General features: G+C 33.1%; 5 protein-coding genes and 1 long non-coding RNA gene across 18 annotated transcripts; 2 read left to right on the top strand and 4 right to left on the bottom strand.

Annotated features, from left to right (window-relative positions):
* Positions 1-504: 504 nt before the first annotated feature.
* Positions 505-4,297, bottom strand: LOC117210153. Its single transcript, XR_004488050.1, has 4 exons — positions 4,221-4,297; positions 3,155-3,721; positions 1,404-2,955; positions 505-752 (listed from the first exon to the last, which is right to left on the bottom strand). It is a non-coding gene; the product is annotated as an uncharacterized LOC117210153 (long non-coding RNA).
* LOC117210151 (actin-5C) lies at positions 3,186-8,106 on the top strand. 2 transcript variants are annotated; one of them, XM_033452883.1, is made up of 2 exons: positions 3,186-3,320; positions 5,854-7,990. In XM_033452883.1, exon 2 carries the CDS (start codon positions 5,873-5,875, stop codon positions 7,001-7,003), a length of 1,131 nt encoding a protein of 376 aa, XP_033308774.1. In that variant the 5' UTR covers positions 3,186-3,320; positions 5,854-5,872; the 3' UTR covers positions 7,004-7,990. The 2 variants fall into 2 exon arrangements, with proteins under 2 accessions (XP_033308774.1, XP_033308776.1); XM_033452885.1 differs by lacking the exon at positions 3,186-3,320 and adding an exon at positions 4,391-4,612 and having other exon boundaries at positions 5,854-8,106.
* A 518-nt stretch (positions 8,107-8,624) lies between these two features.
* LOC117210149 (hydroxyacylglutathione hydrolase, mitochondrial-like) lies at positions 8,625-24,254 on the top strand. Of its 11 annotated transcripts, XM_033452875.1 has the most exons (11): positions 8,719-8,839; positions 8,987-9,146; positions 9,315-9,436; positions 9,518-9,647; positions 9,807-10,181; positions 10,261-10,438; positions 22,909-23,024; positions 23,177-23,260; positions 23,351-23,519; positions 23,588-23,691; positions 23,774-24,254. In XM_033452875.1, exons 2-11 carry the CDS (start codon positions 9,108-9,110, stop codon positions 24,044-24,046), a joined length of 1,590 nt encoding a protein of 529 aa, XP_033308766.1. In that variant the 5' UTR covers positions 8,719-8,839; positions 8,987-9,107; the 3' UTR covers positions 24,047-24,254. The 11 variants fall into 11 exon arrangements, with proteins under 11 accessions (XP_033308768.1, XP_033308767.1, XP_033308766.1 ...); XM_033452874.1 differs by having other exon boundaries at positions 8,722-8,839; positions 9,518-9,602; positions 23,177-23,519; XM_033452872.1 differs by having other exon boundaries at positions 8,722-8,839; positions 23,177-23,519.
* Positions 13,643-19,377, bottom strand: LOC117210146 (TBC1 domain family member 16). Its single transcript, XM_033452867.1, has 6 exons — positions 18,821-19,377; positions 17,405-18,638; positions 16,987-17,326; positions 16,494-16,919; positions 16,076-16,369; positions 13,643-15,986 (listed from the first exon to the last, which is right to left on the bottom strand). Exons 2-6 carry the CDS (start codon positions 18,270-18,272, stop codon positions 15,602-15,604), a joined length of 2,313 nt encoding a protein of 770 aa, XP_033308758.1. The 5' UTR covers positions 18,273-18,638; positions 18,821-19,377; the 3' UTR covers positions 13,643-15,601.
* LOC117210148 (ATP-dependent DNA helicase Q1-like) lies at positions 19,735-21,907 on the bottom strand. The gene is made up of 2 exons (XM_033452871.1): positions 21,799-21,907; positions 19,735-21,621 (listed from the first exon to the last, which is right to left on the bottom strand). Exons 1-2 carry the CDS (start codon positions 21,884-21,886, stop codon positions 19,880-19,882), a joined length of 1,830 nt encoding a protein of 609 aa, XP_033308762.1. The 5' UTR covers positions 21,887-21,907; the 3' UTR covers positions 19,735-19,879.
* LOC117210152 (non-histone chromosomal protein 6-like) lies at positions 24,087-25,282 on the bottom strand. Of its 2 annotated transcripts, XM_033452886.1 has the most exons (4): positions 25,077-25,282; positions 24,921-24,991; positions 24,432-24,777; positions 24,087-24,355 (listed from the first exon to the last, which is right to left on the bottom strand). In XM_033452886.1, exons 1-4 carry the CDS (start codon positions 25,173-25,175, stop codon positions 24,245-24,247), a joined length of 627 nt encoding a protein of 208 aa, XP_033308777.1. In that variant the 5' UTR covers positions 25,176-25,282; the 3' UTR covers positions 24,087-24,244. The 2 variants fall into 2 exon arrangements, with proteins under 2 accessions (XP_033308777.1, XP_033308778.1); XM_033452887.1 differs by lacking the exon at positions 24,921-24,991 and having other exon boundaries at positions 25,096-25,281.
* Between the last annotated feature and the right edge of the window lie 2,535 nt (positions 25,283-27,817).

Genomic DNA, 27,817 nt, shown 5'->3' with positions numbered 1-27,817 from the left:
GCCGATGGCACAGCCTTACGCAAGGCCTCGAAGACCTTGAACGGGACCTTATTTGGTAAGCAAGGTCGAGGCTTTGCGGACCATTGGGTTTTCAGGCCGCCCACAATGCACCTCCACCTTACTTGGATTTAATTCTTCCTATTGCGGACCTGTCACGATAACGGAGAAAGTAAATAGAGACACGTCGTGTGATACAGCAGGAGCAGCTGGAGCAGCGAAGGTTAATACTTACGCGTGCTGTTGAAACATAGTCATACATAAGGCATAGTCATACATATTGTCAATTGCAAATATGCATATTTCTATCTGTGCTGTAATTTTCATCGAAACGTGTATAGCATGTGTTTTTATACGAACCACGTAGAAGTCGATCTGGCCAATAGCGGGGAACAAATTTTGATAGAGGTTAATCGTTTGGTTTCTATAAAACTAAACGCTAATATGACAAAAATTATGAAATTTTCAAGAAATACAGTTTATCGGTTCGGTTTCTGCATGACTCATATATTCTCTTTGAACTTTGTATAATCAATAAAAATAATTTCCGTAGATACCATTGTATTGTATTTATCTTTTGATATTATACTTGAATAAAATAACGTATTGTCTAATAAAAACCTGAGCGGTTAAAAGGACAATGGAGTTACACGAAATTGACGTGTATAAAGATGCTGTGTGCGTGTAACAGCTGGGTGCCGGCTTCGATGTTTCGAGGTTAGGTTAGACTTGGGTGAAGCAGTCCATCCGTTTATCTGGCACATTAATGACGTACATTTAAATTTGACGTCCATATAAAGTATGGTGGTTAAATTTAAAAAATAAAAATAATCATGAAATTCTACACGGAATCAAAAATAAAATCAAGAACAGAATTTGACACGTCCTCATAGAGGAACGAGTGCATAACCCGATACGATTTCTTATTAGGTACAAATGATTCACTGATTATGTCATCAAAGCACTATTTCGACAAAGGAACGTGGCAGGTGTATTTATAAAACTGTTCTGTTTCCTCCACTATACCTTTCGCAATGTCCAAACTTAAACAATATATTAATAATCAATGGTACGTATCTCACATGTATTTCTTATAAGGCATTAAGTTCAAAGTATGTATGCGAATGTTCTGTTAATATGAATGAGCCAACTTTGAAAACACATTTTTAAATAGATTTTAAGATTTACGATATTGCGTTAACTCAAACGCTATTACGACTTAAAAAATGTATAATTGTATATTTAAACGAACGATATTTCATCAACGTCACTATTAATTAATTTCTTTGTATTTTGCTTTTTAACTGATAACAACATGCTTTATTAATAGTAATGATTACGACTGATAAACATGTTGATTACAAAATGTTTTACGACAAAATAACAAGCAGTATCACCAGTCGTACTTTGACGTTTCCATCACCACGTGGTTTCCGTGCACAAGTACGATGTACCATTGTAGACTGCACGAACACGCGTATCGATTTTGAAGCAGACACTGCACTCACACACACCATGCCGCCTTCCGTCGGACCGACACATATACAGGAAATAGGGCCGAAGCATAGGGCTTACGTGACGTGGTAGTAGTCCAGTGCACCCTTATCCGCGCCCTTGAGTCTATTTTTAGCTTCTGTTGTATGAAAAAGGCGGCCGAGATGACATATACCACACGCAATAAGTGGGTGGACGAACATCATTTAATTACTTACTCTAAGCCTACCTTAAAATACTTCAAAAACATGTTAACTTTTAGGCAGACATTAGTTGTCCTACTCTAAAACGAAATCTAGACAATGAGTATGCATAAATAGTGAAGTCTGACCTACTGACTTTCTAAATCCTTCTTGCGAATTATTTTCCTTCTGGCGCAATTTTTTAAAAGAAGACAAGTAGTACTAAACATGGTATGCAGATTATTACTACAATAATATGAGTCACTAACATTCATTAATATTGAAAGTGACACAGTAACTGGATTTTTTGGAAATAAATCATCAATGACCTTCTACTAACGCCAGCTTATTCTACTTGACTATGTTGTAAAGACTTGACTATGTTGGTTTGGAGGTTTGACTATGTTGTTCTAAAGGAATATTATTTTATCAAATTTTACGGAAAGACAATTTGTTACCCTTTCTCGTTCGAAGATTCGCTTTCTTCAAATATAATCATACCATATCCTGGTTAAGGAATAAATCTAGTGCCAAGATATGTTATGTAATTACAACTAATGCGAAAGAAATATGATTTTTGCTAATAATTTTTTAAGTAAACAAGACGGTAAATAGGTTATATATATATATATCAAGAAATACGAGTTTTTCTTGTGGAAAGAATTTAGCATAAAATTGGAACAAAAAATCAGGCCTACGAATAAGAGTTCTCTCACATTTTCCTCAAATTTAAGAAATCAATGGCAAAAGATGATTAGGTGAAAAATGTCCCGGGATTAGTAACATGATTCCTATTTCATTAAATTTCGTAACATAAATTCGACGAACTTCATAATATTATTTCACAGATAGGAATTTCCATGGAAGCTTACGAATGAGTAGAGGATCATTAAATCTCAATGACAACTGTTTCGACTTGCATCAAGTGAAAAAAAATGTTGACCATTCCAAAGTATATAACAAAACTTTTTCTGACTCATACCTACTGCCGGTACTGGTCGCTAGCACGCGCACACAAAGAACGTGATAATCTTCACATATACGTTCGTACGTATTGATACGTTTACTACTACAAACAGCTCTGACGGTTAGTCAGGAAAGCCCTTAGCTAGTGTACGCTTCCAGAAGGCATTATGCTCCCCGTATCGTACAGTTTGAAGCGGCATTTGGAGAATCTAGCCGGCAGCCGGCCAACCGACCAATCAGCGAGCCGCTTTCGTTTTATGCCCATATATGGCAAGAGCTGTGAATCCAAGTGGTGGGGAAGCCGGACGAATCCATTCTGAAACAGGGGTGTACTAACTATGATGATATTGAAAAATATAACTTTAAAATAAACAGATGATCGTTGAGTTTCTTATTTTTCAGACTTTCATCGTTCAATTAATTTTATATTATGCATAAATTTAAAAAATAAGAGGAAACAAATAGGAAATATGTTAGGTAATATGGGACATTTACAGCGTGTATACCGACCATACCTTTGAGCGAGTCCACATGACACGGTACCGGCCACGATCTTGCTCACTCACAGTGTTCGCAACTCGCGGCTCTCGAGTCTCGTTTCGTCGTGCCGATAGTATTCTTGCGGTGTCTCTTTGCCGATCAACGATCGTGTACTTTGTTGGTTACCTTTGATTCTAAAAGGTAAGTACTGTACCGTTCAGAGTGTTAAGTTCAACACTGTTATTAATTTAGCGCGTTTCACGGCGATCTGTCATAATCTTAACGGCGAAAAGATCGAGGACAAACGCCGGTTCATAAGCAGCCATGATGGCAGGGCGTTGCTCTCTCCGTTTCTGACTTTTCTCGATATAGCGCCTATTTCTTTGGGCAATTTGTTTCTACTAGCATTATCTTGAAAAGGGAGAACGTACCGGGACGATCCGACAGGTTGTCGTTGTCAAGTGGTTCCTGACGTGTACGCACTGTAAGGCAGGTGGTCGCGACGTGGTCGTTTATTAATAGCAGTACTCTGTAGTTAGGATGTTACAGCACTAACTTGCGATTATGCTAGCTCGTAGTATGAAATACCAACGTAAATTTATCTGTTGGGAAATTAGGATGCTAAGTGCAAGAAATTGTTATAGCGTACCTATTTTCTGTACGATACCCTAATTCGAATATTTATAGTTATCACTCTTTGAAGTTAATTGTAACCGTTTCTAAAAGCATGTATAAAATAATAGTATTTAAGTGTAATATTACACATTCTCATAGTTATCTAACGAAGAGAAGATAATTATCTATTTACATAAACTGTACTTTATAAAGACTAATAAAAGCAGTCGAAATTGAGCCAAAGAGTTAAGCGTATATTAAGTATTCTTAAAGGTATCTTTTTATAATAACCATAAAGTTACTAATATTCGGATATGTAAATTGTAATATTAAAAAGTTTTCTTTGCTCGAGGGTCTTGTATTTAATAAGGGTCGGCGAGAAATACCCAAATTGAATTAAAAAAAAGAAATGTCGAAATTAATTATTTATTATTTTGATGTATAAAAATATCGAGTGACATTGAATATGGTCGAAACAGAACTTACGTATCGTGGGGGAGAGGAAGGGAAGCATTGGCAAGATCGGAGATGTGCGGTTCGGTCAATTTGGCAGATACATTCACGAAGGGTGGTGAGACACACTTCAAACGGTCGGAGAAGGGCAGATAGGGGGTGGAGGGGGTAAACCCCTCCGTGGCAGAGCACTTCCATATATGGTAAAGAAAGCCAGGATTGGCTGAGGGTGTCCTGCCTTTATTGGCCGATTGCTTGGTGGTGGGGACCCCGAACAACGACTCTGTTCATATAATACACTGCAAGCCGGCTGTCAGCTACACTCTGTGTTTGGTGCTAGATCGGTCGGTTGTGCGGCAGTGTCACATCCAAAGATCCCGAGCTCCCTAACTTGTACATAACTTTTTTTATACGAAACGAAAAACGTAAGTCATCACATCCTAAGTCCAGTGATAGATAACATTCTACGATACGAAGTTCAAACGAATTTAAGAATCCTCAGTGCAACTAAGTAGAAATTAGTGCGTGGGCGAATAGTTGATCGACAAATCGTACATCCGAGCGTGGATTTCCAAATCGAGAAGTGGGTGGTGTTAGGCTTAAGATACGCTTGTGTCAAATTTTGTGTGTTCTGTGTTCCATCTTTTCAATTGCACTATAGGATAGTGTAGTTACGAGTAAAAGTAGTTATAAGTATCGGTGACGGCATTACATGTGAATGAAAAAAGAACCGAATTCTTTTTACGAGAAGATGTCAATCTTTAGAATGTACAATATGCTCGAAGTATCTCAAGACTGTATTTTATTGGAGTAAGGATAGTTTTCCTATGTCTGTTGGTTAACTGAGTAAAGCTTGTAGTCAATTTTCTATGTTCTTAGCACTGTAAGGATTTATTCTTTGAAAATCATGTCGGATATTGACCGTTTAATGCCGGGGAAGGGCGGGGCAGGGTGCGGTTCTAGTTAACGGCGGTTTACAAGACAGTAAAAAGTTCATCATGATTACGTACTTTTTCAATGATACTTATCTTGATATGGAAAAATACATAGAGTATATTTGTGTCTATGCTCATCGAATGTCCTATTTGAGATAGTTAATTTTTATCGCGATAGTGTAATGCTACGTGTCGCTGAACGCCATCTTGAAAATATTTAAAATATTGCTTCACAGTACATGCTATTTTGTAATCTGCTATCCTGATTATAGGGTAATATGTCATGAATGATTTCATAGTACATCTTTATATGTAGTTTAATTTTTATCAAGTATTTAAAACGAAATTAAGCAATAATTTAGCTTCGTTTTTTTAGAACTTATTTGAATACTATAGAGACTACATTTTGAAATATCTATCCATGTGAATAATGAATTAGTTGAACTTTGGATTTCCTTTATTATATTTAACGATAATTTATGCGTAAAATAGAAAATTCTCTTAAGAATCGTAAAAATTTGTACTTATTCGTATAGATTGTAAAAGCGAATATGTATATAAGATGTGAAATTATAAAATATGTTTAATAGCTTAACTAAAAGTTTATAGTATCTTTTAACTTCGTATTCAATAATTAACATTAACAGACGTTATAACAAAGTACTGCAAAACTGTAATAAAAAAAGGAATCATAATCAAGTAATTAACATCGTTTTTTGTTATTTTTGCAGATAACTCAATAAACCAAACATGTGTGACGAAGAAGTTGCTGCACTCGTAGTTGACAATGGCTCCGGTATGTGCAAGGCCGGTTTCGCTGGAGACGACGCTCCACGCGCCGTCTTCCCATCTATCGTTGGAAGACCACGCCACCAGGGTGTCATGGTTGGCATGGGACAGAAGGATTCCTATGTTGGTGACGAAGCTCAATCAAAAAGAGGTATCCTTACTTTGAAATATCCGATTGAGCACGGTATTGTCACCAACTGGGATGATATGGAAAAAATCTGGCATCACACGTTCTACAACGAACTTCGAGTGGCTCCCGAAGAACATCCAGTACTCCTTACCGAGGCGCCCCTCAACCCGAAGGCTAACCGTGAAAAGATGACACAGATTATGTTTGAAACGTTCAATACCCCCGCTATGTATGTCGCTATTCAAGCTGTACTTTCGCTATATGCTTCTGGACGTACTACCGGTATTGTATTAGATTCCGGTGATGGTGTTTCCCACACTGTACCAATCTACGAAGGATACGCTTTGCCTCATGCTATTCTCCGTTTGGACTTGGCTGGCCGTGATTTGACCGACTACCTCATGAAGATTCTCACAGAAAGAGGATACTCCTTCACCACCACGGCCGAACGTGAAATTGTTCGTGATATTAAGGAGAAACTTTGTTACGTCGCCCTTGACTTCGAACAGGAAATGGCAACTGCTGCGTCATCCTCTAGCTTGGAGAAGAGCTACGAACTTCCAGACGGTCAAGTAATCACCATTGGTAACGAAAGATTCCGTTGTCCCGAAGCTCTCTTCCAGCCGTCCTTCCTAGGTATGGAAGCATGCGGTATTCATGAGACAACATACAACTCGATCATGAAGTGCGATGTCGATATCCGTAAAGACCTGTATGCCAACACTGTCCTTTCTGGAGGTACCACCATGTATCCAGGAATCGCTGACAGAATGCAAAAGGAAATCACTGCCCTAGCACCATCCACTATGAAAATCAAGATTATCGCACCACCTGAGAGGAAATACTCTGTATGGATCGGTGGATCTATTCTTGCATCCTTGTCTACCTTCCAGCAAATGTGGATTTCCAAACAAGAATACGACGAGTCTGGACCATCCATCGTCCACAGGAAGTGCTTCTAAGCACATCTTTGATATCTCTTGCATATTATCATTCCCCAAATCCCGAGAGCGGCCTCTGTCTCGTTTCTCGACCATAGGTATTGTTATATGGATATATAATTCAGAGGATTCAATAGTATAAAAGAGATATTTAGGCATTCGAAGATCAGTTTTAAGATATAGTAATGTCTAATTGAATGATGCAGAATGAAAGTAGTAAATCGCTAATTAGCGCAGGAACAGTTCTAAAAGACTTTGCTCTATTTTTTTCATCATTTAATTGGACGCTATTGCGTCTTTTGTATACTCTCCGAAGTTCTGAGTACTTTACTATTCTATCGAGTCCTTTGTATTATACATTTAAATAATATTCCCTATGGTAGCATCTAGCTAACCACCCTCACGAAAAACATCTTTCTTATTGTCATCGCGATATTTCACTCTACAATCGAAATAATCATATGTTCTTTCCTTTTTTCGAACATGCTATATATTTGCCAATTTTTAATATTCGCGAGTTTGAGCTGAAGGTAAACTATTATATAAATTATTTCGGAATATCGTTCCGATGCAGTATGGAGCCGTTGTGATTATCCTTAATGCACGAAAGATCTTTTAATTTGGTGTCCTCCAATTAAATGCATTCCGTTACTTTACTCTGCGATATTTAACGAGGTTTGTGTCAGTCTTTCTAGAATTCATCATTCCTAGCGGAGATAGGCCTTCGACTTATTAATCATAATCTTTTTTTAATGTTACCGATCGTTGAGGGAAAAGATGGCTCTTTCCTTTCTTTTTTTTTTTTTAATAATGGGGGAGACCGCTGACCCAGAAAAATATCCTACAAACGCTCGCTCAAACGAATAAAAAAGACACGGTTTCGACCCCGCAAGCGTAGCCAAAGTATTATAATTTATTCCCATTGTATTGTGCAAGACCATTCACGTACACATCTTAAAGACTACTTTAGACTTATGGGATTATAAAATAAAACTCTTAAAAACATTATTGCTTTGACTTTTGTGTTTTTAAGATTACAGTTATCCAATACCCTTTACTGGATATTGTGTCCTTGATCTCCAATCCAGTACATCGTAGTTAATCTGAGCTAGAAAGAAAAAAAAGAAATTAATCACTTATTTCATTTAACATGAATTCATGTAGTTTTATATATAACGTAGCTTTTGTACCGTTTGGCGTTATTCATTATTGTAACGTAAGATTTGTGGTAAAAAGTTTATATTACACTAAGAATTAGGTTTATATTTTCGGTCGAATAAAAATTATTTTTAATGAAGTGGTATCTGTTCTTTTTGTAAAAATGCCATTATTCGAGTCATCAAATTTTATTTAAAATTTCATAGTAGAGGCATTTTATCAGTATATTGTATTTATATATTTAATAATACTGCTTTATGAAATATTCGACTAAACCTTCAACTAATGAAGAAATAATCTTATTTGTAAAGTTCTTTTTAGGTAACTTCTCATAATTATGTATCAATTTTTAATAAACTCGCTACATCATCGAATTGTGATAGTCTTCTATTCACTGAACAAAATGACAAAGATTTTAACTGAGATAACAGTGTCATAACATAGGTACTACAAAGTATTTAGATATAATACATACATATATATGATAATAATAAGCGCATATAATTTTAATGTGTAACAGTGATAGCTGCAATATTTACATTGCCTTTGTTAGTGATCATATTTAAATTGCAATTAGATGGCAGCACAATGCACTCGACTCATAAAATCAGCTGTGGTGCATACTATCAAATGGAAGGAAGGATACATATATTTGATATGAATTTAAATTTAAATTTTAATTGTCGCATCTATTGCACGGTAAATATTTAATTCTAAAATCTTTAATAACAAATGAGTAAAATTTATGATAAGTTTATATGTAAACAATAAAATAACTAGAGTATATAGTAGATTAAGGAGGAGAAAAATAAAGAGACTTTGTGTTGAGGTTTTGTACGTTCTTAGGACAGTTGCTCTCGAATCATCACTGGAAAAGTACAAAGCGATAGTTAGGTCAATGATACATGGCAGTGGTACCTGTAAGCTCGAGCAAACTCTTTCATTTTAATCTATAACTTCAATCAAAATGCCCGAGCAAAATTCAGGTGATCAATATTCGACATGGGTAAGTTTATAATCGGTGTTATAGATTTTATAATTTTGACATATTCTGATATCACATAACCTTTGACCGTAAACAAAACCTTTCTCGGTTATCGAATGAATGACTTGTTGCTATTTTAAGACTTTGTTTTCTATATATATGAAGTTTTGTTATTAATGTGCATTTCAGGTTGGTCTTATATACGTTTTTAACTTAATTGTTGGAACAGGAGCTTTAACATTACCCGCTGTTTTTAGTCAGGCAGGATGGGCTCTTGGATTAAGTGTTATTTTAATACTAGCATTTATAAGGTATATCTATAAAATCTGTATACTTTAATTAATCAGTATCAAGACTTAATTATATATGTGTATATTTTTTTGTTTTTACAGTTTTATCACTGTTACATTTGTGATCGAGGTAATGGCATCTGCCAATGCTATAGTAGCATGGCGACACATTCAACATCGAAAACGTGTATGTCTTTCTCAAGATTCATCTATCAACGAGTCAGAGTCTGAGGTTTTTAGACTTCTCCTATGTTGTGCTGTCTATGATGATTTTTCTTTTCAGTAGCATTATATTTTTTATATAAAATGGGCTATATATCCTGCTCGGTTAGCCATTTGAGAGCATTTTTACTTAAAATATGTTCTATTTTATGTTATGTTTTAATTGTAGGTACTTCAAACATTAGGTGAATCCGGTCCTTCAAATTCAGATTCTGAAGATACACCTCTTGTTACACCATTTTCAAGTAGTCCTGATTGTGCGGACATGACATACCGATATTATGTAATACGTGATAAAATAGAAATGGGGCAAATGGCATCAATTTTTTTTAATAAATTTGGTACAACATTATTCTATTTATGTTTTGCTATATATCTTTATGGAGATTTAAGTATATATGGAGCAGCTGTTGCAAAAACCTTAGCTGATGTTGTTTGTACTTATCAACCAGCAAATTTTACATGCAATTCTACAATACCAGATACTGAACCGTGTTGGGAAGGGTTTGCTCTGGATCGGGCAGATGCATATGGAATGTTCCTTGTATGTATAAACAGAGTTGCTGGTATATACCTCAACAATTATTGTTTTCTCATACAGTGATAATAAGTATCATTTTCAGACTATATTTATAATATTGCTGGGTCCTTTTGTATTCTTTAATATTCAAAAGACTAAATATCTTCAACTCTTAACTTCAGGAATGCGATGGCTTGCATTCACTATCATGATTGTATATGCTTTAAAAAATTTAATCATTCATGGTGCGCAAGGAGATCCTCCAGCTGCGAATATCATGGGTAAGTTTATCCATATAACTATAAAAATATATATATGTCGGAGATGAAAGGACATCGGAGCTTTCCCTTTGGAACTTCCGGGAAAATCCCTTAACATCGCAATCTAGATTCTATCATAGGCGTAATTAAACAATTGTCGTCATTCGATCCGATTGTATTTGTTCGAGATTTGTGATAATGAGCTTGGGCTCGTGGCGACAACCAGTCGCCGAACGTAGCCGCAGTCACGGGATGAACGCTTTGTCTAACAAAGGTATGGAGTAATTCTATAGCTCTCCTTAAAAGAAATATTTGTAGCGGCACACGACAGTAAATATTCCAACGGTTTCTGTCCCGTGGCTCGCCATACACAGACCCTATTCTTCGGGTATGATGGTTACCAGATGCCGACGCATCTCCACTGTACATGTTCAGCTAGTCTGAGGGCCGTTATAAACATTAAGATCTAGTTACCTAAAGTCCTTCAAACAGACAAATAGTCTTTGTCCCAACTACGGGAAGATAGGGGAGATCTATTTTTCAACGAACGACGCTTCCCGCTAGCAACCTTCCCTCAAGGACGGCTGGCATCCTTTTCTAGCCACCAACATGGAAATTGACCAATTAACGGCAACGTCAATTTCCCTCACTTTCTGAACGAAGGCTATCCTCGACGAATCCGACGATTCGTGTCCTTAGACACACCCCATCATAGTTTTCCTCTGCAGCATCATCGCGATGGAGGGTCATTCTCTCGCGAGGTCGTTTTTAGCGAGTCACTTAGCGTCTTTACGTTCGGTGGATATTCCATGTTTTAACAAAGAGTTAGTTTAGTTATACTTCCACCGTAGCCAAGCAAGTCGAGTACGATTTGGGCTTCGGAAAAAAGCGCATCCTGTTATCCCGTTGACCGCGGATTCGTTATTGAACTTAGGATCATTGTCATTAGCTTCTCGAGTACCTAATTACCACGATTACTTGTCAAATTCTGTAATAATCGTATTTGCACTAGTCAATGTCTTCTTTATCGCATAACGACAATGTGTAATCCAAATGGAGATTCGTTTCACGCCCCTAACCCTAATTCTAATGTAAACCCGACATATATATATATATATATATTTTTAGCATTTAACTAAATAAATTTGTTGCATATGCGTATTTCAGGTATACCTAGTTTATTTGGTGCTTGCATTTATTCATTTATGTGTCACCATTCTTTACCTGCATTGATCGCTCCAATCGCAAATAAGTCTACTTTGACCCGATCTTTGGCATTGGACTATTTATTAATAGCATCTTTTTATCTCCTACTGGCATTAACTGGAGCATTCGCTTTCGAACATTTGGACGATCTTTACACTTTAGATTTTAGCCCCCGCGGATCTGGAGATTGTTCCAAAAGTAACAATATTTTTATTATTCTTATAGAATATTTTTTGTCGCTTTTTCCAGTATTTACTTTAAGTACAAGCTTTCCTATCATAGCCATCACCCTTAGGAATAATCTACAATCATTGTTCCTCAGCGATGATACGTCTCATTTGTGTCTTCGTAAAATTGTCTTCCCAATATTAGCAATACTGCCTCCGTATATGATTGCTATGGGTATCAAAGACTTATCGATATTAGTGGGAATTACGGGATCATATGCTGGAGCAGGAATTCAATATTTGATTCCAACGTTTTTGGTATATTATGCCAGACAAAAGACAAATAGACTTATAGGTCTTGGTGTCGTCAATAAATTTGCAAGCCCATTTTCTAGTAATTGTTGGCTAATTTTTGTTATAATTTGGGCCATTGCTTGCATGATTTTAGTATCCGTCAATTTTATACAAATTCATTTCTATTCTATAAGCATACCTTTAGGATAGAAATCTTATGAAGTACTAAATCGAGGATTTAAAAAAGAGGGAGGAGTTACATAATGGTGCATACTTGAATTGTTTTGTCTTTTGGATCTGCGAAATCTAGAGCATATCTAAAGTAATATCATTGGATTTGATATTGGTCATTTCCTACATGTAAAAGGAAAATTGTGATACTAGTGATTTTAATGTTTACATTAAAATCATTCTTAAAATACATGGAACTTTTAACAGCAATTCAAATAATAAGTTACCAATGAGAAGAAAAAGTACCTTTAAAATATTAGTAAATATTTATTATTTAAAATGTGTTATAGAATAATTGTTGTAAGATAGAACAACTGAGCAATTGTCCTTGATAATAAGATACCTTCATTCAACTGTTTACACTTTGGCATCATTATTAGAATATTATCTTTTCCATCATATAAGAGAAAATATGGTATTAATAGTGATAATAATACTAATTATGATAATAAGAATACATCATGACACAATGTGTCATAGTAAACTGACAATACACTGGCATAAGTCAGGATTAATCTCGTACAAGCCGAATGTATACATTTAATTTATGTTGTAAACTTTTATATAATATCTTTTGTATATTTTTATTCAATAGAGAATATGCCACTCTTAATACAGTTTTTACTGTACATAAATGTCTTTCAACTAAGTGATATTTGGTGGCCAACTAATAATATTTTGTCCACTATTTCAACGGTATGAAGGTATATTTTAATCTGTAGACTTGTACAATAAACATATGTATGTGCAAAACTATCGAAGGCCTGTATGATACATCAAGAAAGAATTTATTTTAAAAATTTTCTAGCATACTTTATTTTTTATGTGCATAGAAAATATTAGGCAGATTAAATGACTGTTGTTGATTGTATAAATTTGATTTGTATATCACAGAACATATTTTTATATGTATATGGTGTATAATTGCCAACAAAGTATTTGCAATATGCCTCTCATACCGTGTACTTATACAAATATAGTATGTAAATATATAAAATATGTACACATATATTTTCTAAAAATAAACAGAAAAATAAAGAACTGATTATATAAATTTATATTGATTTACTTATATATATATAGAGTGAAAACCTTACTTCATGGCTTCATGCAAAAAATGTTTCAAACAAAGGTTGAAGCCAATCAAAGAAGGCATGATTTAATATCATTAGCGGGTGGTTGCATAGAGCATACATGAAGGCTAACTACGTTTTTTTATACATTGGATGGGTTGGGGATGCCTCCAAATTCACGTTCAAATTTTCATTGGCAGCAAAGGTAAGGACGCGATGTTTACCATCGAAAAAATACCAATAGAAGTATTTACAATTTTCACACAATACTTATATTTGTAACAAATTTTAAGCATTTTCTGACTAAGATTAAATCGCAATTAAAGAGATTCATTACAAAATTGTATACTATTAAGGTATACGATATATAGATAATTAATCTATTATATTACATATATTTTTAATTTAAAAGAAAATAAACGGGCATATTTAAAATCATCCTTTAATACTAATGGCTAATATTACTAAAACTATAATAAAGTAAATTTGATATCATTGATTTCACTGAGTTACTCAATGTTACTATTTCTGCCGAAGCAATACTAATTTTCATAAGGTGAATTTCTTGTTTACACGTTTTTTAATTGATTTTGAACATTTTAATATTCAAACGGCATTAATCATGTATTATAGAAAAAGTTTTTCGCTAAAATGTTTATAGAAGTGCCGGGCGAATGTAACAGCAAAGTTACAGCAATCAGTTCGGCGAAAGTATATTTTGACTAACGAAGAAAGATGTCACGAATAAATTCGATTTATTCGATATTCACGAATAGCAAATAGACTAATTAATGTTATTCGTGAATATATTCATTACATATGTGTATATATATATATATAATCTGTACATACATAATATATTCTGTATATACATATTTCTATTTATTCATACATTACTTATATATTATACTTAGAAGAAGAAATTTTAACACGAATAGATTTCTCTGTAATAGTCTAACAACATAAGGTGGCACAGTAAAAGCATTATTTTATTTGCATGAAATCTTCACAACTCTGTCGATTATCATAATTAAAGTTTGTTTCCTTAAGTTGTAAGATATCATACAAATCACTGTCTCCGTATACATTTATTCAATGGAGAATGTTTATTTTATACAAAAAAAGATCAAAGAATTTGAAATATAGAACGAATTATTTCTTCGATTTTATATTTTTGTGAGCAAATAGACTAGCAAAAACACTTCGGGTTATCAGAATAAGGTAAAAAAAATCGGTGAGTAAAAGACGTTTACACATATCATCTATGTATAAATCATCGTTAGTGGCTTACTATAAAATGTTGAATGTAAAGAATTCAAGGTACTATATATTAAAAGATAATAGATTATTTATAATGAATATACAATAAATCGAAATTTGTTTTATAGAAAGATACTAAAAATATCGCATAAATGAATACCCCAAAGCGAACACGTGTATCATTAATTGACTACAAGAAATTTAAACGGACTTATAATAAATTTTTACGCGATACTTACATCGAATTACGTTTGATTTTCTTTTTTGTTGATATCGGATACGATTTTTATTTTCAGATTACAACTCGTGAAATTTGCATTTGAAAGCTGAACGATGGCACATTTTCAATCGTGTTAAATAAATAGCATAATGTTTGTGCAGTGAAAAAGCTTCTTTTTGTCTGGAGGTTTCAAAGCCAAAATGCTTATACTACTCCATTCTTCTTTGGTCATCAGTCTTTAATTGTACTACAGGTTTTCGGTTAAAACTCGTCATAATCGTTGAAATCCTACCTAATTATTTAGTACAGAATACTTTTTTGTTTTACAGAAGTTGTAGATACATCATCATTAAAACCTTTTGTAATTTCTTTAAATTGGAATCAGTTGAATGTTAAATTTTAAGATATGTCTTTCGTTTCTTATTGATTACCAAACTTAATTTGCCACGTATTTTTGAATTAGCATTTATAAGTTATGAAGTTATGCAAATAAGATTCGTGATAATATAAATGTATGTCCTTTCCATTCATGATATTACGTAATCGTACAAACAGTGAGTCAAATATTATACTTTCATTAACATCTGTTATTACTTACAACATTTAATCAACTGCGATTTATATAACTTATTTATGTTATATCGGAGCAGCATTTAATTTGATTAGTTAACGTAAGAATAATTTGAAAGCTTTAACAATAGGATACTTTTCTCACTTTCATTAAATTAGGTCGTTATTCATAATTGTTCAAGTATGGACAGGGTGCATCATTATGATCTACACATTCTATAACGGGATCATGTGTGCTATCCCACATTCCGGGGCCGCATTGTCGGCAAAGCCCTGCTAATGTGCATGGTAAACGTACAAGTTGACGAAAATGATGAAGTAGGCCTCTTGCCTTTCTCAATATGAGATTTCCATCCATATACATAGCTAAAGAACTAAAATGCAAAAGCATCTCATCTGTTCTCAGGTCTTGAGCTATTACATCATCTGCATAAACACACATTATAGCAAGACAAAGAAATAGATGAAAATGGTCGGTTAAATAATTTACCCAACAAGCTTCCCACATTATTAACGCTACTTCGGTAGGAAATTCACGTTTTAAACATCTGTAAAATATATATTATTAGAAATAACTCTGCATACGATTATAAATTTTGTAATAATTATAAATTATAATTATAAAATTTGTATTTACAAGAGTATCCATCTATGACAAAATAGAAGCTCCAGGGCATCCGTATGTTTTTGTAGATGTGCATAAAAGTCTGGTACCATTATTCTAACTAATTCCCTTAAGTAACACAAATTTCTGTCCATATCTACATCAGTAGGCGTACACACAGCCACAGATCTTTGCATTAAGCCAGCAAAGCACCAAAATGCTTCGATTTCGGAATTAAGTTCAGCTAATAAAGGAGCCAATAAATCAGACATACCTTGAGTATATCCTAATCGGGCATTATAAACTGCATAATTTAACAGAATATTTCTGTAAAAAGTAAAATACGATAGTGTTAATAGTAACAATATATATTTGAAAATTAGCATAATAATATAAAATATATATAAAATATAAATTGAAAAATTAAATGATTATTGTTATACAAACATACTTCATTATTTCAATGTTTGGATTATCCTCTCCAGCATAATAAGGATTTCCTCTGTCAGTACGAACAACATCTTTTTCTACAATACACACCACATTTCTCCAGAAATGGTCTGCTTGTTCTGGGCCCATACTCAGTCTACGTTTTTGTATTTCCTCGTATTCCTGTCTGCGAATGGCATCAATATGTTCTCTATCTTCATAGGTACTTTGATATGAATAACAATGAAGAAGGAAGGGCCACACAATTTTCCTTAATGCAGGTTCTAGTCCACCAAAAAATATTCCTTTACGAAGGGCAAGATCATCCTCTACCTGACCTCTCTCGTTTAATAAATCCTTCCAAGCTAGCGATGTAATCATCGGTACTTGTCCCTCTTCTGGGTGTAGTTCATCACGACTTACCTCTGGCCGACATACCATGAAATGCCTGAATTATAGAGAAATTGTGAGTATTTAGTAAAACATTAATTGTGTTTTCATTAATTAGATTCTACCTATATGGAAGTGTCTCCTCAGCGTCTGTATCTAAGCGTGGATAAAGCAATTGGTGCCATTGATGTAAAGTAGCTGCCAGTCTGTCTAACCCACCATGATGGAAATGTAGAATCTTATATTGGCTCTCTCTACTTGCGACTACTAATTGACCAGAAGTACAAGCTGGATCAGCAAAAAACAATCTTAGGGATCTCATTTCGCTGAGATCCACTGAAAACCTTCTACATCTATGTGCTCTACGTAATGTCACTGGTGAAGCTGTTGCACTTTCAGGAAACGTGAGGTTATGCTGTAAAGCTAAAAGTTCAGGTGATCTCATCCATGATGGGATTTCTTCAGCTACGAAGAAACAAAGTTTACACGTTAACAACAACTACAGTTTAATAAAAAAAATAATCAAATTAATAAACCAAGTACCTTCTGAAGATACACCGACCGATAAGCTACATGTAGAGGTTAATGACATGCTACGGCTTTTCAGGCTAGTATCATCACAATAAGGATATCTCATTTCTTCGTCGATACTTATTCCATCATTTTCATGCGATTCAGAAACCTTTTTATCTTTGCAATGTTGATCCTCGTCATGTTTCAAATTCAGAGATTGAGAACGTAATTGATTCAAACCGATGCTGTGATCACTTTCTTCATGTATAGTAGACGATAAACTGTCAGACCGATGATAGTTTGTTTCCCGATTGATATTGACATTTGGAGTCTCTTTAACTTCTGACGTAAGTAGAGTTTGATGATCACATATGCTTTCTGCGTCATCGTTTTTCGTATCGTCACCTTCGAGACGTGCACTTCGTGGGAAACCACCAGAACAAACGCGTTCACAATCTCCGCAATTAATAGGTTCCTTTACTTCTAAACAGACGTCAACCTTTTCAGCATTTTCGTATTCACATTTTAAGTCACAACTTTCCTCTGATATTTGGGAATGGTGAGAGCTTATATCAGTGTCTCGATGAGTAGCGCAGTCCGGCTTCTTCACGCTTAAATTCTCTAACGTAGTCGGATGTTTACGGAGTGTGCTATTCGGGATCCAACTGAGATGTAAAGTTGGTACATTAGAATTTTTATTAAACCTACAGGTTATGGCCATATAACCGGGATGATGTACCACATCGGAGTTCTGTCTCATTAAAGTTGGTGGGTGAACGCATACGTTATTCTTGCAAAATAATGCTTCACCATCCTGGTACATAGTACGACGATTGTCCTGATTACAATCGCCTAAAATATAACTGCTTGCCTTTTTCAGAATATTTGGCAGAGGCATCTTCCTTTAAGGCAGATCGGTGCATATAAGTCATCTAGTAAATTTTATTAGAGCGCGGTGCGAGGATTTTTGCGTTTGTGCGATTAAATTTGCCTTTAGACAATATTGAATCGTCGCGGGGTTATAACGATACCCGAATGACGATCGTTAAAGTGATTACAAAGTATTATGTGCAATTATAATGAATCCGTACGAATACAATCTGACTCTTGACACTGGACAACACAGTATTAAGTTAACAGTTTCAGTTTCACTATTTCTTTTTCCTGACAATTCTTAGACAACATCTATGGAATACTTGGTGTTTCTAGAGAGCATCAGAACTGCAGTGGTGAAACTTCGTCGCGCAGAAGCGCGCGAATAGACCTGCATCGAAATGCTATAATGAACTGATTTCTTTTCCTGTAATGTTTCCTGTTGTCGTAGGCTTATTTAAGCATGCATGCATGTTATCACACCAATTAGCTTTGATATATACATAGAACCGATAAAATGTGCACACATATGGAGAAGCATGCATCTCAATCATTTAAGTCTCTCGTCTTTACCTGTTCTTTATTATCCTCGTACTACAAAGATAATGCGTTGTTAAAATTCTTTGTCAAAATATCAGAGATCGTCAAGATTCCATTTTTTAACATTCCTTCGTTTAAAATTCTTGAAAAAAAGTTAGTCGACTTAACTTTCACTTGAATGGATTCATGAATGAAAGATGTATCATCGGCACGTCACTATTCGTTGTAGACATATATTATCGAACTTTGAATGAAAACCCCAAGTATTTTCTCAAATGCGGAGCGCCCGTTACGATCACTCGTAATAGATCACTGTTACGCGGCGTTCCTTATTTATTTCATTGTTGGATTTCTAACGATGAATGAATTACAAATCTAATATCAGACCGCTGCTTAGTACTTTAGTAAAACGTGTTTGCCAACAGACAGAATACAGATGCCCCTTATCCAGGATCAATATTTCCATCTGATCGTGAACCTGGTGGTTAGCTTACTATCCGAGCTACCGACATAACGTTGTCTAGCGTTGTACATATGGTTTTTATTGATTTTTCTCCTTGTGTTAAGTTTGAATTATTTGTTCTCGATTTCGTAAAAAGAACTCGTGTTCTGTACTTGTAATTTCATTAAAAAAATATTTTTATGAGCGACCTTCATTTCCAACTTACTAACGCTTGTTTCAAGTATATTTAAAATATGAGCCAAATAATTTCGTTAAAAAATATGTCTTAAATTACCTAAAACTATTAAGAAATGAAATAGTATATTTACATCAAAAATCGTTTTTATTATTTTCTGAGAACTTTCTTTTCTATGAATACTGATAAAAAAACCTTTTGTTATTGAATATAAAAATGTATGAAATGCATAACATACATGTAGAGTACGATTATCATTTTACAAACTATTTTAAACTCAAGATATCATAAGTGCTATATAAAATATCATTGACAATGATATACATAAAATATATTGTTGATGATTAGGAACATTTAAAAGTTACAAATGGTGTTCTGTTTACTTAATGGCATGTGTCTTTTTGATAATGAAAAACTTATTACTATATCACAGATCATAATATATTTATATAGATTAGTGCAATTCATAATTAAAAAGTATTTCGTGAGTATCATCCAGTGCTAATGCTGCTTTGGGTCCACGTTTTAAGTAGGAAATTGTAGAATATGCAGAGAAATGAAAATCTTCTTGTAAATAACCGTTTCCTAGTAAATGTCCTATTATAGCTTCTCCTGATTCTCTTGTGAATTTCGGTATTGGTATAGAAGATATTCTTAATGTTGTGGCACCTTTACCATACCAGGCATCTATAAGCTTTAAGGCAGTCAATCTGGTTTCATTTTGTACTGCTCTGGTCATGAATTGATATAAATGTCGACAATAAGGAGCTATATTCACTTGTTTACTCTCTTTAGGTTTCCGACAATGATCACACATTTCCGCACAATCATTTCTAGTCCAAGATTCTTCAAAGTGTACTGCGATCAAGCTACGTCTACATGATGTTTGATCTAAACAATATTCTAGCATTTTGTATAAATTTTGTAAACCAACTTTATCTTGAAACACCATTGTGCTTAATTTAAATACATCTAATAACCTATATAATACTATGGACACAGCCTTTTTCCCATCTCTGCCCGCACGTCCACTTTCTTGATAAAAGTTCTCCATTGATTTTGAAATGCAGTGATGAATAACAAATCTTACATCTGGTTTATCTATACCTAGTCCAAACGCGATAGTGGCAACTACAGCTTGATATTTTCCTGATATCCATTTAGAATATACTTCTGATCTATAGTCTGCCTCTAACATTGCATGATAGCATCCAACTTTCAAGCCCAATGCTCTTAAATCAGTTGTCAATTGTTCTGCATCTTTGATAGTAGTTGTATAAATTATGCCAGATTTATCCTTAAATCTATTTTTTAATAAATTTTCTATCATAGCTAAGCATGTGTCTTTATCTGTTGGTTTTCGTCGAACTTCGTAAAATAGATTTGGTCTGTTAAAAGTAGCTCTTAAAACTAGACAACCTTGAATATCTAACATCTTCTGAATGTCCACAATAATTTTAGCTGGTGCAGTGGCTGTTAAACCTAAGACTGGCACACCTGGAAACATAGACTTTAGGATTCCTAAAAATTTATAATCAGGCCTAAAATCATGACCCCACTGACTGCAACAATGTACTTCATCTATCGCAAAACAATCTAAACGTTTCATTTCAAAGGCTTTTTGCAATTTGTTCATAAAGCGATTAGATTTTGCCATGTACTCTGGTGTAACATAAATTAATTTAAGATCAGATTTCTTATCCACCAGTGCATTCATTATGACTTTTACATTTTCTTTACTACCTTTGGCACTTAACATTCCAGCTTTTACATTATGTTTTTGTAATCCATGTAACTGATCTTCCATGAGCGATATTAATGGTGATACTACTATTGTAATACCTTTACTAATAACAGCAGGTAACTGATAACACAAACTTTTACCACCACCTGTGGGCATAATTAAAATAACATCTACATTCGACATAATTGCATTCATAGTTGGTAGTTGCAATTCTCTTAATTTATCTATTTTAAAAACATCCTTTAAAGCTTTTCTCAGATCTTTAGACCAACTAAAATCTTCTTTTGTCCAATCCTTCTTTGATACAGAGAGACTTCTTTTCAAAAGTGCGTCATCCTTTAGCTTTTCCTTACGTTGAGTTAAAATCTGTTTACGATCTTCAAGCTTTTGCATTTCATATTCGATTTGTTTCAATTCAAAGTCAATAACTGCAATTTCATCTTCTTCATTGTCTAAAAAACGAATAATTATAACAAATAATCTTAGAAACGTAAAATGTGAACATAACAAAGAATCATATATAAATACATTGATATGAATAATAATAATAACAATCATGAAGCGTAACATTCCAAATTTATTTATTTCTGAAAAAATATTATCTTTAATATTATAAAACAATAACAGACCTTGATCTTCACCATCTATAGTTATTATTTCTTTCCGATCTTGATTTTCATTGTCTACAGTTATTTTTTTCGAACTGCTCGCAGACATTGTAAATAAATTAAAAAGATATTTACATATGACAATAGCAAAAAAGATTGCTTTGTATTCTATTAGTAAATAACAAGTGCTGTTTAGTTAAATTATGCTACAATATAAAATGTACACATTCATGTGTCGACGATGGTTCATACAACGCTGTATGTAACCTAACATAACAGTTTCTATCAGAATTACATCGTACCGATCAGCTGAGTCCAGTTGTTTTTTTAGTAGTACTACGTAGGGATCAGGCAAGTAACGTTGCACATATTGTTAGTGTCTGATATTAAGACAATTTATTGCACAAAAAAACGTGATTTAGTCTCAATATTAAATATAATAAGCCATGTTTAATGCAATGTATCGTGCTTGTCCCTCTTGGCTCGAAAACACATTAACATCTTTGTATTTTAGGGGTATTCCTTTTTCTTATTATATTTTCAAAGGAACTTGTAGATATCTTTAATTTATTATTTTTATACTTCAGATTTTAGGATTTCTACGATTTTTATCGATATTTTTACTTTAGGAAAATTCCACTTTTATAAATATTGTGTTTTAATATAAAATTAGGTTTTTATTTAATATGAAAATTTTTTATCCAAGATATAATCATAAAGTAATTAAAGATAAATAACTTTCCATATTTGTAAGTATTTGAATACATATAATGTTCAAATATTAAAATTATTGTTTACTTTAATATACAATTGTCTTACAAATATCATTTTACAATATATATATATATATATATATATATATCTATATAAATATTATTCTACATATGCTATTAAATCTTAAACATTACATTGTATATCAATTTAATTCAGAGGTCTAAATATAGATTTTGCAGATTGTTGTTTGATCCAAGGTATATATCAATGATATTGCACACGTGAAAAAGATAAGAAAGGAAATGATGTTTTCACTTTTATATGATAACAGACTATACAGTCTTAATAGAGTGCACATACATTTTATTGTATACATTAAATTTCAATATTAAACACAAGCGCTTTTATCTTTTTTAGCCAAAAGTATTTCAACCAATGGTTTTTATGCAAGACATTGTAATTCTATAATAATAAATCAAGACAACATGAAGGTTCAAATATTACCTGCACTCCAAGATAATTACATGTATCTAGTGGGTATTTTTTTACTTTTTCCTCCTTTGATTATTAAATTTTCACTTGTTATTTCTATTTAAAATTACAAATTATTATTATTTCATAATAATGATGCTGATGATAGTTCATTATGAAATTTATTTAACATTAAGTTTTGTAATTTTATAAGATTATCGACGAAGCATCGCAGGAAGCTGCAATTGTTGATCCTGTTGATCCGGACAGTGTTGCGTGTGCAGTTCAACAAAATAACGTGTGTTTAACAAAAGTTTTAACCACTCATCACCACTGGGATCATGCTGGAGGAAATGCAAATTTGTGTAAAAAATTTAATAACCTTCAGGTATATGGTGGAGATGATAGAATAGAGGCACTAACATGTAAAGTAAAACACAATGATACTTTCAACATTGGAAAATTACAAGTTCGATGCTTAGCAACACCATGTCACACTAGCGGACATATCTGTTATTACATTACAGGAGATCAAGAATCACCAGCAGTATTTACAGGTACAAATATAAATTACATACTTAGTTGTTTGTAAATTAATCAAAAGATAATAAACATTAATCTGCAGGTGATACACTTTTTGCTGGTGGCTGTGGTAGATTCTTCGAAGGTACCGCAGAACAAATGTACAAAGCACTTATAGAAATTTTGGGATCGTTACCTAACGAAACTGTAAGTATATAATTATATTTAGATCTCTGTTTGAAATAATCACTGACTAAGGTAAGAAGGATATATTTTGGATATTTTATAGAAAGTATATTGTGGTCATGAGTACACAGGAAATAATTTAAAATTTGGAAAACATGTGGAGCCAGAAAATGAAGCAATTCGCCAAAAGATAGAATGGGTTCGTATACAACGTGAAAAGAATAATCCTACTGTGCCAAGCACTATTCAGGAAGAGAAATTCACAAACCCATTTATGCGAGTTCACGAACAATCTGTTATGGACCACACTGAACAAAAAGATCCAATACAAACTATGGCATTCCTTAGAAGGGAGAAGGATAATTTTAAGGCATAAATTTATCATTGTTAGAAAGAAATCAGCGATGGTTACATGCTTTTTTTAATCAATGTACAATGTTCTTCCTAAATAGTTTTTGTTCGTTTTATTTATAAAACTTTGCTTTGACTTTCTATACATAAATATTGACATATGTGCAAATATATGATTATAAATTACGTATTTATAAATATCATTATCTTAAATACACAAATACTATGTTATATTTAAAGACATATGATTTGGCGTGTCTTCTGACTTTTTGTTATAAATTTGCATTTCAGCAACGTATTTTTCTTTGGATCGTTCATACATGTCGTAGTATACCTAAAAAAAACATGTACGATAAATATCTTAATTCAAATATTAGAAAGATGCAAACGACTTCTTTGTTAGTACATACCTTTTTATCTTCTGAACTGAGAGATTTCCAAGTAGTTGCAAGTTGTCTAGTGAGTTCTTGTTTGCTTGGTTCTGGTTCTCCGGCTAAGCGTTCCATAACGCGGGGTCTTTGTTCTTGACAGAACTGAAAGAATGGGTTTGCTGGTCTTTTTGGAGCATTGGGATCTGTTTTTGCACCTTTTCGTTTTGTTCCTTTCTTAGTTTTCTCTTCTTTAGAATTATGAGCAGTGGCTTTTGGGCCTTTTTCTGGCTTAAGCGTTACTTGAAATACATTGTTTTCTTCAAGCACTCCCATAGGTGCTTCTCGCCAGCGGTCACCATGTTGATCCAAACGATCAATTAAAAATCTAAAATACAAAAAAATATTTTAACAAATCATGCTAGCGGTATATAACGAGATACAAAACAGGTATATTAGTTATTATTATTTTAAAAATAAATAATAAATATATTTGTAGTATTCAATATATAACCTAGAAATTAAACTAACTTTTTTTCCTTTCTTGTACGTTTGAGAAGTTTCCTAACACGTTGGATACGATAAACTAATCTCTCATTTTCCTATAATTGAAAAGTGAATAGTTTCATTTCCTGCATACAAATAAATCACTGCGTAAAATACAGAATACCAAAATCAAACATAAACCTGTTGTAAAACTTCACACCTATCTAGTAGGAATTGATACTTTCGTTTATAAATATCAAATTCTTCTGGTTCTACATCATATTCTGATTCGTCTGACATTTTGATTGCCTGTATTAATTAAATAAAATCAGTATTTTTTCACATTGTTTTTATATCATGTCGACAGGTTCAGCACATTTATTTACCATAATACAGCAGTAATATGATAGGTGCCGCTAGTATAAATATTTCTTATCAATAAGTTAATAACTTTATCATCTCATACATACATATTTATAAATGAAAAATATATTAATTACATTATTCATCTCTGAAAACTGTAAAGTTCTGTATTAATTTAGTAAAATTAACGAATCTTTATTTTTTAATTAATATTTGAAGTTAATCGAATTTAAAGTTATAAAAATTAGAAATTTATACAGATACAAACTCTAACGTACCATATTTATAATGACAAAAAATTGTCTAATATTCGTACGTTATTAAACTCTTAGAAAATTAACTTTAAAGAGTTAGAAAATTTCTATTCAATTATAACAAATAATATTTGAATAATAATAAAAATGAGATCACATACTATATGTATGTACGTACAATTTATTTCGTTATATTACATACAATAATACATTTGGTAAATACGTATTTTATGTTGATAATCTCGTAAAGTAAAATCGTCTATAAGAATAAAATCTAAATAGTTGATTTATATACAATCATAATGTCCATTATTTTCAAGCATATTCTGCACATTTGTGCGAGTGGGAACAATTATGTATATCGCAACAATCGCAATAATATCTGACAAAAATTGGAGTAGATGAGAAAACAATTCTATTGTTTTGGATATTGCTGTGAAATATACAATTATCATTACACAATTTATGCTTTGCAAATAAGTCTGTAGCATGAAAAGAAGGAAATTCAAGTAAAATATTTCAAATTACTCAAAATGAAGAACCTAGGAACGAAGAATTAAAAAAGGGAAAGGAAGAAACGGTATTGTAATGGAATTTTGCATTTCTTTTGATCCTTCTCTACTTTGCGCCACAGGCTGCGTCGTCCCTGTCTCTTAAAACGACCAATGAAAGTTGCGAAAGAAGGGTTGCGTCGATACACATGCGCAACTAATCACAATTCACCCTGGACTTGAGACACGGTCAAAACACATATCGTTCTCCCTATCGCGTTATACTTTCTTTGCTCGCTTCTCGAAATCTCGCATTTTACATTCCAGTGTCAAATCAGCGTGTCCTTTCTGTATCAGTAGCCGTGTCATTACACCTGCCTTCATACAGATACATTTCCCTCAAGCGTGCTTTACTTATTTTTCGTGTGTTATAATAAGTTATTTTTTTTGTCAATTAAATCGTTAAGTTATTGTTTCCCGCGCGTACTATGGAGTGTGTAGCAGTTTTTTAGCATTCGCTCCAGTTCGCCAGGTCGACTTTTGGTGAGTATTAATGCCGAAAACATTTTTATTCGTCAACAGACACCGAGCACAAGACGTTAGACAAGATTTACTCGCGTGCGTAGAAATGGGTAGAAGGGGTTTTAACGCAGCACGCGCGTGCGAAAGAGCTTGCTGCGAGATCAATAGCAGCCATTGCGGTTATGGTAACACGATCAGCTGATCAGCTGATGCTTATTTTGTTTACAATTATTGTACTGTCGCTGTTTGTGGTTAATTATATCTGTCAAATATAATAGGTTAATATTCTTATAATTTTAGGAGCAACGTATCTATTATAGATGTTTAACGTCATCTTACCTTCAGAGCAGAAGAGATTAAGTTTGTTTTTTTGCCTGTAATAAAGTGTCTTTGCATTTAGTTCTGTTTATCGAAAAGATTCGATTGTATTATATGGTGATGTAATTTTAGAAGCAATGTACCTATTACAAATTTAGTCATTTTATCTTCAGAATAGATAAAATAAAATATTTCTTTGTTTACAATAAAATATCTTTGCATTTAGTTTCTACTTACAGAAAAAGTTCGATTACGTTATGTGGTGATGCTTCAAAAGTGATTTCTATCTGAAGAGAAAATGAAAAGCTAATTTTTTGAGAATGTTACTTTATTTTGGATAACTCATTGTTTTTAGTACGACGATATTGTGTCATTGAATATTTTATCATGTAATGTGAAATTTAAATAGTTAATAGAATTTTATTGCTGGAAATAGTCATGTTACCGTGGCGGTTACTTCATGACATTTAACGGGTTCTTGTTAAGTTTAGACGCGTTATATTTGTATCGCTAGTTCGGTATGACTGTAAGACGAAGTCATCGATGAAGTGAATTTCAATTATGAGTTTACAAGCAAATCTGTAAATGATTCAATAAAAAATTATCAGAACAACACAATACAAATTTACCGTATATGAATCATGTGAAATTTAGCGAGCAACATCAAATACCGATAAATCGATACATTACAAGATTTTAATTTTCGGTTTACATTACATTACCGGTTTAGGGATTACTTGAGAGTTTTTCCGTTATTTTAAGAAACCATTGACATAATATACGACATCGTAATATAGAAATAGGATGTTTTTCGATATTTTATCTTGATACTAAATTTATAGTGTAAACGAAAAGATTATATCGTTTAAGATAAATTTTATAAAAGTAATATATATATATATAAGCGTTAAAATATAAAATATAAAATATATTTTCCCTATTTGAAGAATAAGGCCAAATGTATAAAAAACAATTTCAGAAATAAAAGTCAATC

The sequence above is a fragment of the Bombus bifarius genome, unplaced genomic scaffold (assembly GCF_011952205.1).
Source record: "Bombus bifarius isolate JDL3187 unplaced genomic scaffold, Bbif_JDL3187 scf7180000008199, whole genome shotgun sequence".
Taxonomy (NCBI): Eukaryota; Metazoa; Arthropoda; class Insecta; order Hymenoptera; family Apidae; genus Bombus; species Bombus bifarius.
This window is presented reverse-complemented; position numbering and strand designations above follow the sequence as displayed.